The 14969-nt window shown below is 43.0% G+C and overlaps 1 protein-coding gene across 3 annotated transcripts; it reads left to right on the top strand.

The window, feature by feature from the left end:
* Nucleotides 1-9134: 9134 nt before the first annotated feature.
* Nucleotides 9135-14969, top strand: LOC114669198 (receptor-type tyrosine-protein phosphatase H-like). Of its 3 annotated transcripts, none has more exons than XR_007933913.1 (9): nt 9135-9618; nt 11411-11507; nt 11653-11743; nt 12909-12985; nt 13279-13413; nt 13880-14002; nt 14132-14292; nt 14387-14517; nt 14791-14869. XR_007933913.1 is itself a non-coding variant. In XM_028825373.2 (9 exons), the coding sequence occupies exons 1-9, from the start codon at nt 9596-9598 to the stop codon at nt 14878-14880; spliced, it is 930 nt and encodes a 309-aa protein (XP_028681206.2). In that variant the 5' UTR covers nt 9141-9595; the 3' UTR covers nt 14881-14969. The 3 variants fall into 3 exon arrangements, 2 of the variants coding, with proteins under 2 accessions (XP_028681206.2, XP_028681205.2); XM_028825373.2 differs by having other exon boundaries at nt 9141-9618; nt 11414-11507; nt 14382-14517; nt 14791-14969; XM_028825372.2 differs by having other exon boundaries at nt 9142-9618; nt 14382-14517; nt 14791-14969.

Raw genomic sequence — 14969 nt, 5'->3', positions numbered from 1 at the left:
CTTAATTTGAGTGGAAGGCCTTTTGGTGAATTGAATGAGCGAGTGTAAGAATGGGGATCCCCCCTTTGATGATTTGAGCACAGATACAAACAGCAATAAATATCCCATAGCATTGTCGATCACTTAGGTGACCTATCGAGACCCACTTACATACCCAACGACGGCAACCCAGTGGTTTAAGAAACGATGAGCATGTGAGTTCACAGGTTGTTGGTGTGTCTGTGTGAGGGTTGAAGATGGATCAATTAAAAAAAATAGATTGACATAAAATAAAGAAACTAATTGGCAGCCCCCCACAATGGAATACTTCAAGTAAAGCCACTCAGTCCATTAGGGGACGCATGTGGCCGGCTACAGTCTCAAAAATAAAAGTGCCAGAGTGGTTCTTCAGAGCAATGCCATAGGGGAGCTATTTGTGGTTCCCAAAAAGTCCGTCCACCTTCTTTATCTAGATCCGTAACAGGCTCCGTACAGTTAATAACCATGACTGGGGGATATCAAAGCTGTGAAATAGCAGCAGGTCCTGATTTTAAAAGGATTCTCGCTGCTTACAATGACACGGGCTAAGTCCCATTTTTTAAATCTGTGAGTGTCCTGCTAGTGAGGTTGGGAGCCTGCACTGATAACGCATTGCTGCACCCACCACACCACATGGACTGGGACCCCAGTGCAGAGGGTGACACCTCAGCACCACACCGGAACAGTGCGAGGTTTTTTACGGTGCCACAAGTGCCACAAGTTTTCCCTGTAAGTTGGAGGACCTGCTTGCAGGGCTGGATGTAGAGTAACGTCATACCCACAGGTTTAAGGGTCTTACTCAAGGGGAGTAGAGTCACTTCTGGTGTTTATGAGACTCAAACCAGCAACCTCCCTAGTCTCAGAGTCACCACTCCGTCCTGCTAGGTAACATATAATACATTAAGGATTATAGGGTTTTTGTCTACATGTTAGGAAGCTTTTCAAAGCACAAACAACCAACTTCACAGCCAAAGAGCTCGTCTCAGAATGCAATGGTACTTTGTCAAGCAATCAAGCCACAAGGAACCACACCACCCAATAAAGAACCATAAACTGCCATTAAAGAACCAGCATTTTTAGGAGTGTAGGGTGCCATTTATGAAAGTTATGGGGCACGTGTTGCAAACACTGGTAAATCAAGGGGCACATACTCCCCCCAACAGCCCATATGAGCTTTGCCGGGCGCTGACTCCAGCTATAAAGTGAGAGTACATTGTTCAAAGGGAGAGATACACTAGTGTAACAAAACCAGTGCAAGGGCTATTGGCTTATTTTTATTTTTTATTCTTTTCTGCCTGTTACTTGTACTGTATATTCTCCACTGACACCAGCAGAATTTCTTTAAAGCTCTGCTTGGAGCAAATCAAGCAAACTAACAATACAACAGTGCCCTCTGGTGGACAGTGACTGCAAATGACACTGTAAAGAGGGGTGACTGAGAGGGAGAATTATGGCTGACTATATTAGACTGAAAACGTGAAAGAAGCAAGTTGTTGTAAAAGATGTTTTATAATATCATAGTGCATGAAAATTCATAATTCAGTTTAGTACATTCATTAAAACTGCAGTTTCGAACGCTATGTGGTACTGCGTTTTTCAGAATTTACTTGGTCTTACTTTCTAAGTATCCTTCCCTGTAATTATTTTTATGGCATTCCCAGTAGTCTGCATGTATTTGTTCTGTTGACAAATTCGACTGAATGTGTCATTTTAGATTTCGACTTTCAATAGTATTCTTTAATTTTTGATGAAAGTGCTGTGTTTGTAAACCTCAACCATGACGATGGCTCCATGTTTCGGGCTGCCTCTTCAGAGCTCCAAAGTCCCAGGATCACATCATGACCAGGTGGCTTTCTGCATGGAGTCTGCCTGTTCCTCTCTTATCTGCGTTTCCTCAATCCAGGGTATTTCTCAGACACGCTGTCTGTGTAGAGCCTCTGCCATTGTGAAAGGCGTCTCTCACCCGTCACACATACTCCCGCACAGCCAAGTCCTACAACAGCTTCTTTCTCCAAGCTGTCAGCCATCTATCACCCAGAACCATAGCCCTGTAACATTCTCCCAAAGATGCACTGTCACTTTACTATAGATATTGAGTATTGTTGGAGCTGTATTGTCCTGCTACTTTTGGTTTGTTACATTGTCTTCTTGCACTGGTCTTGGTAATGTTATGGTGTATGTTACACATATGTTGTTTTCCCTATGCACCGGGGACTGTAAGGAGCAAAATTTCGCCCAACCATATACTATGTATGTGAATGAATGACAGTAAAAGTTGAGTTGTTTATTTATTGGCTTCTGTTATTGGATTGCATACAGCACACTCTTTTCTGCTTGGCTGTGCAATTGAGCCCTGCAAAGGACCTGCTATGTGTGCTTCTTGCCTTCATAAAAGCAGTGTTAATGATTGTGATGTTCCATCTGTTGGAGTGACAAATGCAATGCATTTTATTAATACATGTTTGTGATGCACCATCTGTTGGAACGACAGGGGAGTAGCAACCGGATTGACACTCTGATACACTGACATATGGACACTTGTCCTTTAATTAAAGTGGATATTTTAAAGATCAATGTTTTTTTGTATGTACGTACATACAGTAGTGTTGAACACACAAGTCTGCTGAGAGTCTTACAGGGACCAGTTTACATGAGTAGGAGGAAGGTACAGCACAGGCATTCACATGGTTTCTGCTTCTAACCCTAGAGTGGGGGAGACCACACCTGAAGAACAAGGATATACAGTCATATGAAAAAGTTTGGGAACCCCTCTCAGCCTGCATAATAATTGACTCTACTTTCAACAAAAAAGATAACAGTGGTATGTCTTTCATTTCCTAGGAACATCGGAGTACTGGGGTGTTTTCTGAACAAAGATTTTTAGTGAAGCAGTATTTAGTTGTATGAAATTAAATCAAATGTGAAAAACTGGGTGTGCAAAAATGTGGGTCCCCTTGTAATTTTGCTGATTTGAATGCCTGTCACTGCTCAATGCTGATTACTTGCAACACCAAATTGGTTGGATTAGCTCCTTAAGCCTTGAACTTCATAGACCGTTGTGTCCAATCATGAGAAAAGGTATTTAAGGTGGTCAATTGCAAGTTGTGCTTCCCTCTGACTCTCTTCTGAAGAGTGACAGCATGGGATCCTCAAAGCAACTCTCAAAAGATCTGAAAACAAAGATTCTTCAGTATCATGGTTTAGGGGAAGGCTACAAAAAGCTATCTGAGGTTTCAACTGTCAGTTTCAACTGTAAGGAATGGAATCAGGAAATGGAAGGCCACAGGCAAAGTTGCTGTTAAACCCAGCAGGTCTGGCAGGCCAAGAAAAATACAGGAGCGGCATATGCGCAGGATTGTGAGAATGGTTACAGACAACCCACAGATCACCTCCAAAGACTTGCAAGAAGATCTTGCTGCAGATGGTGTATCTGTACATCGTTCTACAATTCAGCGCAATTTGCTGAATACATCTGTATGGCAGGGTGATGAGAAAGAAGCCCTTTCTGCACTCACGCCACAAACAGAGTCACTTGTTGTATGCCAATGCTCATTTAGACAAGCCAGATTCATTTTGGAACAAAGTGCTTTAGACTGATGAGACAAAAATTGAGTTATTTGGTCATAACAAAAAGCGCTTTGCATGGCGGAAGAAGAACACCACATTCCAAGAAAAACACCTGCTATCTACTGTCAAATTTGGTGGAGGTTCCATCATGCTCTGGGGCTGTGTGGCTAGTTCAGGGACTGGGGCCCTTGTTAAAGTTGAGGGTCGGATGAATTCAACCCAATATCAACAAATTCTTCAGGATAATGTTCAAGCATCAGTTACAAAGTTGAAGTTACGCAGGGGTTGGATATTCCAACAAGACAATGACGCAAAACACAGTTTGAAATCTACAAAGGCATTCATGCAGAGAGAGAAGTACAATGTTCTGGAATGGCTGTCACAATCCCCTGACTTGAATATCATCGAAAATCTATGGGATGATTTGAAGCAGGCTGTCCATGCTCGGCGGCCATCAAATTTAACCGAACTGGAGAGATTTTGTATGGAAGAATGGTCAGAAATACCTCCATCCAGAATCCAGACACTCATCAAAAGCTATAGGAGGCGTCTAGAGGCTGTTATATTTGCAAAAGGAGGCTCAACTAAGTATTGATGTAATATCTCTGTTTGGGGCGCCCAGATTTATGCACCTGTCTAATTTTGTTATGATGCATATTGCATATTTTCTGTTAATCCAATAAACTTAATGTCACTGCTGAAATACTACTGTTTCCATAAGGCATGTCATATATTAAAAGGAAGTTGCTGCTTTGAAAGCTTAGCCAATGATAAACAAAAATCCAAAGAATTAAGAGGGGTTCCCAAACTTTTTCATATGAATGTATATGTCTTATACTCTTCCCTAAAGCTTGACCTGTTCTGCCCACATGACATAAAGGAAGATTTCATCAGGAAGTGGTGCTACTGGCCTTTCAACCATTTCAACCAATTACCAACACCAATTACTGTAAACAGGGTTTTGCCTACTGGGACCCATTCCATCTTCTACGTCTCTTTCTCATTTGACTTACACTGGAGTATTTGACAGGATTTCCTTGAGAGAGACCAAATACATCAACTACAAGTTACAAAGCAATATTCACAGAGGAGGAAACGCACTACTCCATTGAGGGACTGCCACAACTGAATTGAGATGTGGAATTGGCACAGGTGCTGACACCGCTTCAACACAATGAAGACATCACTTGGCATTCAAGAGGTCAGAGACTCAAAGTGAGCGCACAATCTTATGCTTTTCTTAACAGGTGAAACCCTGAAAAACCTACCATGACTTCGATGAGTGACCAAATACGAAAAACTAGAGAAAGAGACAAGATCAGTGAATCTTCACCGCAACCTTCCCAACACCCAATCCATACAAGCATTGCACAGAGTAGGAGCAGAACACACTCCTGACGAACGCCAGCATCAACTGGGAAAAACACAAAGGTTCTGCCTCCACTCTGCACAGCACTCACAGTACCAATGTACAGGCCAGTATTTGAACCTCGTATCCTTTAGATCATTCTTTTAACATCCTAAAAAAAGGACCAAATTGTTACAAATACATTTTGTAATTTAGTGGCCCCAGGTAATTTTAGGATCAGAATGGACAATCAGAAAGACAAACACTTACCGATTAATCTTGTGATCCTTGTTAATTCCACCCAAAGTGAGGCCTTGGAGTTTGAGAAGCATGTTGCACATAGAAGGGACAGCAGAGAAGGGAACAATAAAAGAAAGAAGACCCCAAAGAAACTGGCAGGACCCCTGTGGACAGAACAACAAACACCCAGACCTGAAAAGACTCATCTGCCATCACCTGGATTTTCCCCATGAGTATTTTTTAATAATAAGGAGGCTCTTTTTCAATTATATTTTCTACGTTTACTAACATCAGTTTAATTGTGCTTTTATTAATTTTTCTTTACAAGAATACTGACTTTTTACGCTTTGATTGGGTCAACGTATAGTGATAAGAGCACGAGTTGTGAGTGACTGCCATATTCCCGACAGGGGCTGGCAGTTGATAAGAGACGTCTTCAATAGAAAAGCAGCATGGTGAGTGGGCACCTGCTTTGGTGATTGGCACAGGTACAGATTTGGTTTGCTCTCCACTTGAGGCAGCAGTCCACATGCAGGTAAGGCAGTACATGTAGTGCACTATAAATTAGATATAACTAACACTCATAAAATCAATATAGTCAACCATAACTGTAGCATAGGCAGAGGTGGGTAGAGTAGTCAAAAATTGTACTCAAGTAAGAGTAGCGTTACTTCAAAATAATAATACTCAAGTAGAAGTAAAAAGTAGTCATCCAAAAAATTACTCGAGTAAAAAAGTATTTGGTGAAAAGACTACTCAAGTACTGAGTAACTGTTTGAACATAATAAATTATTTCTTTTTTAGAAATGTTGTAATAAGACGGACAAAAATATAAAATAAATAGCAAAATAGCCACACTTCGCAGCGGTGAAGTACTGCTTTAAAATTTTTATTAAGAAGTAAACCTTTTTAAACTGAGGGAAAATATACCAATAATTATTTGTTAAGGATCTCTTCGTATACCACGTTGTCAGTTCGGCCCTCCGGTTGTAATATGACCAAGCTGTGCGCTGAGCTTACTCTTGAGCATGCAACGTATAGTTGGCCATGTGAAAAGCAATCTTGCCTCAAATCAATGCTAACCTTTTGTAGGGTCTGTCCGTGAGACCTATTAATTGTCATTGTGAAGCAGAGCCTTACTGGAAATTGGAGGCGTTTGAATTGAAATGGGTTTCATCGATAACTTCACATCCAGCTTTTGAGAGCTTAAACATTCATAAACATCAAAGTGTCCACTACTCAAATCGCCACCTGTGAATCTAAGATGTTTAAGAGGCATTGGCGGTTGTCCAAAGGTGTAAAATATTTGGCCATTTTGGTACACTTGAAAGCGACAACCAAACAATTCAGCGGCAGCGATCAACTCACATGCAGAACCATAGGTGAAGGGCTTAAGCATTTCACTCTTAAAGTGCTCCTGTGTAGTATAATTATCTCCTGTACCGTCATCAGTCCACACCTTGAACCTGTCCCAGTCATTCAATACATAAGACACAATGTTCCTCCAGATATCAAGAGTGAGCCTGATACGGCTCTGCAATATGTAACACAGAGAATGGAAAAGGCAGTCGCCATCTCCGGGCATGGAAACCACTCGGTAAGTGACAGTTCTTTGATCGATGATGATCACCTTGATAGACATGTTAATGGGGGTACGGCTGGAACGATAAAGGAAATGGGTACCTGAACAATGTAAACTAAGTCTAAAATACCTACACAATAACTATAATCATAATAAACAAATAATAAAACAGAGGAGAAGCCGTAGATTAAATAAAGAGGCTGCAGTTATCAGCAGGGAGATGTGAATACCGTGACGAAGCAAGGAAGGGAATGAAGAGACCGGAGCGACGGACGGCCTTATATAGGCAGGCAGCCAACTACGTAGGAGGCGTGAGGATGGGGGACCCAACGCTGCCTCACACGGCAACCGAGCTGCAGGCTATGGACGTATATATACAGTATGTATGTAAGTAGGACTCAGTTAGCGTTGAAGATGGGCCCATAAGTAACAAAGACCATTGGAAAGTTCAATATGGCGGCCGACAGTGGTGTCATACCACCGAAATAAGTATGTACATCGGTTTCGGTTAGCGCAGGAAAGCCGCCTACCAAATTTCATGAAGATGGGGACATAAATAAGAAAGTTTAATATGGCGGACGTTGTCGACCGTTACACGTAGAATTTCTAAATGAAACCTACTTAACTTTTGTTAAGTAAGCTGTAAGGAATGAGCCTGCCAAATTTCAGCCTTCTACCTACACGGGAAGCTGGAGAATTAGTGATGAGTGTGTCAGTGAGGGCTTTGCCTTTTATTAGTATAGACAGAAAATGTGCAAATTCTGCTATTTCCAAATAATAAAATAAAAAATGAGTAAAAATAAATAACATCTTTACAAAATAGATGCACAAATAACACAAAGTTCCAAATCTCAGTTTTTCACAACAAAGCTTTTGAAGCCAATACCTACAGTAGGTAACATGTATGTTTGAATGGTGCAAACTACTTACAGTGACAAGATATACTGTACACTGACAGTATAATACTGTATATTCACTTTGTTGGGTAGCGGCCAGTTTCAAATCCATAAAGCTGTGTCACTCTCCGTAGGCACAATCGCACAACTGCGGGGAGTTAATGAGGTAGTTGGAGCGAGTCACACCTGCACGTGCGGATGCGATCGTTCTGAATTGCTTCATTGGCTTTCTGCTGCATGTGATTAAGGCCCACGGAGACGGGAGTGTATATATACAGGTCGGCACAAAAAAAACGGCACACACTTGCCCTCCAAATAGCACAGCTGATGGAAAATAACATTAGAACAAGGCAGCTTGTGCACGTACAAGAAGTCTCACTTTACCATGACTGTCTGTGCATGTTTGGTTAAAACGTGCTTGTTCTTCACTCGGTGAAGTGATGGTTAAGCTTCAGCAGGAGTTGGCTCTCAAGGTTCTTGCAGTGAAGCTGTGACTGTTTAGCAGTGAACAGGAAATCCCACATGACTAAAAGTCTCTCACAGGATGCAGACGCAGGAAGTTTGTGTGTGGCCATGTGACTGCATGGCTACATCTGATTGGTGAAACAGAGTCATGTGATTATTGTTGCTACGTCTGATTGGTGAAACAGTCATGCAGTAGCTCCACTGGCGACTTCTCTCTCGCAAACATATAAGCGTATCTAATGTGTAAATGGGAAAAAAGTAACAAGTCGAGTGTTGCCCAATGTAGCGGTGTAAGAGTAGTGTTACTTCTTCACAAATGTACTCAAGTAAAAGTAAAAAGTATGGTGCAGTAAAACTACTCTTAGAAGTACAATTTTTTAAAAATTTACTCAAGTAAATGTAACAGAGTAAATGTAACTCATTACTACCCACCTCTGAGCATAGATGTACCAAAATAATGAACATAGGAATTTCCATGATAATATAGTCAAAGTATAGCAGCAAGAGCACCAGATGTGGGTGAGTGCCATGTTCCCATAGGGGTTAGCAGCTGAGAGGGGTTGCCTCCCACTAACACAGCACGGCAAGCGGGCAACTGCTTTGGTGATTGGCACAGGTGCAGCTTAACCATTTCTTCTCCTTGTGCTGAGCTGGTGAGTCTCTTTGCATAAAGTGGCTGTCCATGTGCACATGTGGGGCGCTATAAAGCAGCCATAACAATACACAAGCACGAGGTGAGATGAGGCGAGACGTCTCCCTAATTTCCTTGATGGAGATCACCTGAAGGCAGACAGCCACGCCCCACACCTGTGACTTACAGTGGGCAGGTATCAGTTGTCATGACAACAAAGGCTGGATTTTCAGGTTTGGAGAGGCACATCTTCATATTGTACACAAAGGGTTGAGCCGGTTTTGGTTTGAAGGTGAGAATTTGTTTTTTTTTTTCCTTTGTCACAGAAATTTCCAGAATGCTCACTGGGCCAGAAACTGGGGGCTCATTTCTTTCTGATTTCCACACAAAATAATTTCTTTTCCCCAGTCTGGAAGAAAACAAGGTGTTTTTGTTTCTTGTCAGTGCCTCCAGGGGATTGAACAGCGTGCTTGTGTGGACTTGCACACATACTTTCTAAAACCCTTTTCCGCTGCTCTTTGGTTTCAGACTCGCTCGGTGTAAAAGAGTTTAATAGGACTGATCTGCAACTGGTGAAGGGGGCTTGAGATAATCAGCTCAATGGCAGTCATGCAAGCCGCACCCCCCTCCTTATGTTAGGAGTCCCCCAAGGAAGGCCTGATGCACAGATGTTAAGAGCGGCCTAGACGTCTGCAGTAAGCTCAAGCAGCAGAGGTGGGGCTGGAAAAACGCAGAGCAAAGTAGGATCCACCCAAGTCCACCCCATTCCTTCAGGGCAAATAGCTCTCAAGCTGAAAGCGGAGAGAGAACAGGCCCGGCACGTCAACTTGCAGCTCAGCCGGAGGAGAATGAGAGACTCCACAGAACCAAGGTACCCTTTTAACACTCTCGTTTCCTGATCTTTCACTTCCGGTAGGACAGTAGGCCAGGGTTAGTGGGCATCCCTCCTCAACCAAAGGGAAGGCAGCCTCCTCTGTCTGTACCGTTACTCAGCATTCTTGAGCCGTCCCAAGATGGTCAGCAGGGGCTGCCGTGAGGAGCAAAGGGCCAGGGTAGCATGTGCTTGTGCAGCTTCATCGCTGCCTGGGCTCGCCTTCTGTCTCCTAGTGATGTGCTTGGAAACAGAGCAAGGGTGACCTGCTCACATAAGGGGAGAAAAAGCAGCAAATTCTCTAGGGGCTCCCCACGTATTTACCTGGTCAATCAAGGGAGTGTAGTTCTCATGAAGGCCAGCTTGAAGCCACTTCTTCTAAGAGCATGACGATTCAGCAAACACCGACATTAGCAGGCAGTGAAGAAGTTAGGAGTAAAGTAGCATGACTAAACTAATGGGGGGTGATGAGAGAGGAGAAGGTGGGGGAAGGTGACAGCCATGTGCATGCTGGAAATTTGTAAAATGAGCATTTAAGATTATGTATTTGACTTTTGTGAACCAGCTTCATCTACTGTGGGGTGTAGGTAGAAGGAGCCTATAATGGAATTCAGAAAGCAGGCCCAGACACCAGGGAGAAGGAGCCTATTGGGCATTCAGAAAGCAGGCCTGAACACCAGAAAGGAGGAGCATATTGGGCATTCAGAAAGCAGGCAGAAACACCAGGGAGGAGGAGCCAACTGGGCATTCAGAAAGCAGGCCCGAACACCAGGGAGGAGGAGCCTATTGGCCATTTAGAAAGCAGACCCAAACAGGGAGGAGGAGCCTACTGGGCATTCAGAAAGCAGGCCTGAACACCAGGGAGGAGGAGCCTATTGGGCATTCAGAAAGCTAGCAGAAACACCAGGGAGGAGGAGCCTATTGGGCATTCAGAAAGTAGGCAGAAACACCAGGGAGGAGGAGCCTATTGGGCATTCAGAAAGTAGGCAGAAACACCAGGGAGGAGGAGCCTATTAGGCATTCAGAAAGCAGGCAGAAACACCAGGGAGGAGGAGCCTATTGGGCATTCAGAAAGCAGGCAGAAACACCAGGGAGGAGGAGCCTATTGGGCATTCAGAAAGCAGGCAGAAACACCAGGGAGGAGGAGCCTATTGGGCATTCAGAAAGCAGGCCCGAATGCCAAAGGGTACACTAGCTCATTTCTAGCCAACAACCTAACATTCAGGTCTGTAGATGTAGACGTGGAAGAACATGCAAATTGCTACTGACATTGGAGGAGATGGGATGCACAGGTTATAGTAACAATACAAATTCAAATTCTGGACCCTACCCCAGAAGCATCAGGAACCAACCTTAGACGGGGTGCCAGCCTATTAGATCATGCCACCTATATTATTTTATCCATTTTGAAAAATTGCTTATTCCATTACAGGAGCATAGGGAATCCAGGACACCAGTCCACCATAGGGCACTCTCACTCATTATGGGCCAACAAAAAGGAATCATCCAGCCTAACACATCGATCTCCGGCAAGTGGAAGTAGAATCACACAGATCATGCACACTGTACAACTGGAAATTGAACCATGGAGCATTGGAGTAGCAGTGCTAACTGCTGCCTCAACATGCTGCCCTTGAAAAAATCCTCTTTATGAACTTCATAGTGAAGGAAAGTGGCTCTAAGAAGATTTTCAAAATCAAACTGAATTAGAAACTGGATGCTATGAAGACCCATGCCAATGAACAGGTCCTGCCATCGTTACCAACAATTAAGCTTGCTTCTTTTCTTTTAGCAGATCAAAATGGCAGCCGATTCCACTTCAGGACTTTCGACAGCACTGCGAGAGACTGGCAGCAAATTCAAATGAGGGATTCCAGAAGGAGTTTGAGGTAAATGATTTAAGCAGATGTTAGGATGCCCCCTCATTGATGGATTGGGCATTTGCATTATGTCCACAAGCACAGTTGATCTCATGATGTATTAGCAGAGTCAAGTCCCCACTAAATATAATAATGTTTCTGTACTTTGACGCAGGAGCTAAAGAATGTCGGAGAGAGGTACAAGAAATCTGCAGCTGAGCACCCAGCCAATAAAAGAAAAAACCGGTGGCTAACTGTCTTGCCTTGTAAGTACCCAATTTTATCCATTTTCATGGCAAGGGGCAGGAACATAGTATGGGCTGGTGTAGTACCCTGGCATCTGCTGTGTGTGTGTGTGTATGTGTATGTATGCATCACCATCCTGGATCTACATGTATAATGGCTATAAAGTTTGAGCAGAGCAGAATGTCTTTGCATGGCTTCCAGCCTCTTATTTGGCAAGGCATCACTGCCATTACATTATAGTCCACCACGACTAGTCATTTTTTCTTTTTATTCATATCCTATTGGTAATTTAAAAACGATTCACTCTGTTGGCCTCTCCCTTCGACTCTAGCGGCCAGGCATTTACTTTACGGAAGCATCAAGTGAGGTGTGTACTAAAGTCAGTGAACCTGAGGAATGCTACTGGTCCCAAGACACTCCTAAAAGTGTGCGCTGACCAGCTCTCATGTTTGAACCTGCATCTTCAACCACTGCCTGAGACAAGCCTTCATCCCATCCTATCTATCTATCTATCTATCTGAAGTCAGCCACCATCATTCCTGTTCCCAAGAAATCAGCCACCGACGGTATCAATGATTATTGCCCAATAGCACTTACATCTCACATCTTTTGAGACACACACCACTTTGCTTTCCAAGGATGCCATAGCCATAGCTCTCCACACTGTGCTGAGCCATTTGGAACAGCAGGGGAGCTACTGTATGTGAGGATGCTTTTAATTGACTATAGCTCAGCTTTTAATTCTATTATTCTGGATATTCTAGTCAGTTAATGGTCCAATCTCAGCCCCCCAACCCCCCTACCCCCGTTCAGTGCCCTTTTCACCCCTATAGTACTTTACTTCTAAACACCAATCATGTGCCAGTTTAGTTAGCTGGTAAGTTGTGAGGTAAACAGATGGAAGAGTGCCTTTTCTAGGGTTGGTTCTCACCTTGCATTCAATGTTACTGGAATGAGCCTCAAATAACTGGGGCCCTAAAATGGAAATGTTAAATTCATAGCCAGATTTTCAACCCACTTAATTCCAGACATAACTGAAACAATTTATTCACTGTTTAACACTAACAGCTTTTGGAGTTCTAAACCATAAGATTTGTTTTTGCTATGCATATTCCACTCAATCCCAATTTTGTTTCATCAGTAGTCAACCTCCACACTGTGACCCTCCTTTCCTTCTCTTGTCAGATGACCACACAAGAGTGAAGCTGACCATTAAGGATGGCAACCCCAGCTCAGACTACATCAATGCCAGCTTCATTCCCGTAGGTCCTGCTTCTTTGGAACTGGTATTTTTGCAGGCTCATTGACATGATATAAAGTTCTGCCCATGGTGTTCCAGGGCACAAGATCATTATCAAGATGCAGGTATTATTACAGCCATGGTGCTTTGGGGAAAGAACACCTCATCCTGACCATGTAAACACAAAATGAAGCATGTATCACTTTAGATGGTGCACAGTGCTACTTGGTCTCCAATTTACAAATCTGCCTATTATGCTTGGTGCGTCACCATTCATGATGCTGTTCTGCTCTGATGCTCACCTCTTTTAACCAGGGATTCAGCAAAGAGCACGAGTACATCTCCACTCAGGGACCGCTGGCAGCGACCATAGAGGATTTTTGGAGGATGATATGGGAGTATGACGTGCAGAGCATAGTTATGCTGACACTGTGCATGGAGCATGGCAAGGTGAGCAATCTAGGCTGGTGGGAAGATCCAAGCCACAAACATCTGAGCACATTTGGACACCAACATTAGTCTTAATCTGCATCATTTTAACTTTTCATTAAGATTATTGTGCTGCATGTTATTCCCATTCCAAATGGACAAGAGGCAGGCAGTTATACAAAATATAACGTTTTGACTCAGTTAGATCATAACTGCAACACAGAGAGAACTCGCATGGAGGTCTGGTGTTTCAGTAAAACTATTTTGTATTCAACTACTAACCACAATTTTGTGTATCTAGCGTTCGCTACTCTGAAGTGTCCTGCTAGTATGGCTTTATGCAGGTTTTAAAACTGTTCCTGTTTTTGTCTGAAAGACACAAGAAGCCAGGAAAAGGTGTCCAGACATTAGCAGCATTTGGCAGTACTTTGACCAGACTCCTTAAGACCGCTAACCCCATGAGATACATCTCCGGATTGTTTTACAGGAATTGTGTGCAGCCTACTGGCCTTCAGCTGACTCTCCGGTGGTCGGTGGTCAGATTCAAGTAAGAAGAGTGACAGAGGAGCGCTCTTCAGACTGGACTATTACTATGCTAAACCTTACTCATGTAAGTTCCCTTTAAAATTGATCAAGGGTGGGATTAGGAGCATTGGGAGATAAGCAAGTGAAATTGGCAGAATTTTCTGACTTTAATATTACAGAGGAGCAGTGGCTAGACCTTTTTTTTCCATTACAGAGTATATCTCAAGTAGAAAGAAAGGTGTGTCACTTTCACTATACAGCTTGGCCTGATCGAGGTGTTCCAGTTAGCCCAGCATCACTGACTTCTTTTGCTGAACTTGTTCGAGAGCACCTGGACAAGATAAGAACAGGAAGTCCACCTTTAGTGCATTGCAGGTGAGTAAAGCCTTAATCAGAGACTTGCAGGGCTTTATGAAAAGTGCAAGGAAGGAATTTGGTGAGCTCGGAGTTGTTTGCTTTATCAGTGCAGGCGTGGGACGTAGCGGTACATTCATTGCGTTGGACTGGGCTCTGCAACAGAGAAAACTAACAGGAAGCATCAATGTGACCGAAATTGTTTACAAGATGAGAAATAACCGATGTCTTATGGTGCAAAACTTGGTAAGGACTGCATGAACAGCTTCTCTTGTTATTAGGTATCTAAGTAACATGCGGTGGCAGTACACTTGGCTTGCTCAATCATGGTAGCAATGCCAAGAATTGGTTTTTAATAATAGGCCAGGCTGCACTTAATGATTTCTAAGTTCAAGATGGTTCTTTTAACCTTAAGCAATCTATGTTTTGTCCTAAAACATTCAGCTCCAAACGGTATAATTTTCCAGCAAACCAACTACACATGTCAACTGAACTGTTCTGATTTTTGCTTCTCTGCAGGAGCAGTATGTGTTTTTGCACAATTGTCTACTCCAGAAGTCAGTGGAAGAGGCATCAGGACAGCAAGCAAAGGCTGAATTTTTTATTTAGCCTCTAATAAAATCAAATTTAAGTGAATAAGCAACTTCTGGAATTGTTGAATATGTAAAAAAATAAGTACAATAAAAATATGAAGCTTA

This window comes from Erpetoichthys calabaricus, chromosome 18 (genome assembly GCF_900747795.2).
Source record: "Erpetoichthys calabaricus chromosome 18, fErpCal1.3, whole genome shotgun sequence".
Classification (NCBI taxonomy): Eukaryota; Metazoa; Chordata; class Cladistia; order Polypteriformes; family Polypteridae; genus Erpetoichthys; species Erpetoichthys calabaricus.
The sequence above is the reverse complement of the archived record's forward strand: the minus strand, read 5'-3'. Positions and strand labels throughout refer to the sequence as shown.

Coding starts and splice junctions, on each gene's coding strand:
- LOC114669198 (XM_028825372.2), top strand. CDS start 9,596: ATGAGAGACTCCACAGAACCAAG. Junction 11,744..12,908: donor GTGGCTAACTGTCTTGCCTT/GTAAGTACCCAA, acceptor TTCTCTTGTCAG/ATGACCACACAAGAGTGAAG. Junction 13,414..13,879: donor TGTGCATGGAGCATGGCAAG/GTGAGCAATCTA, acceptor ATTGTTTTACAG/GAATTGTGTGCAGCCTACTG.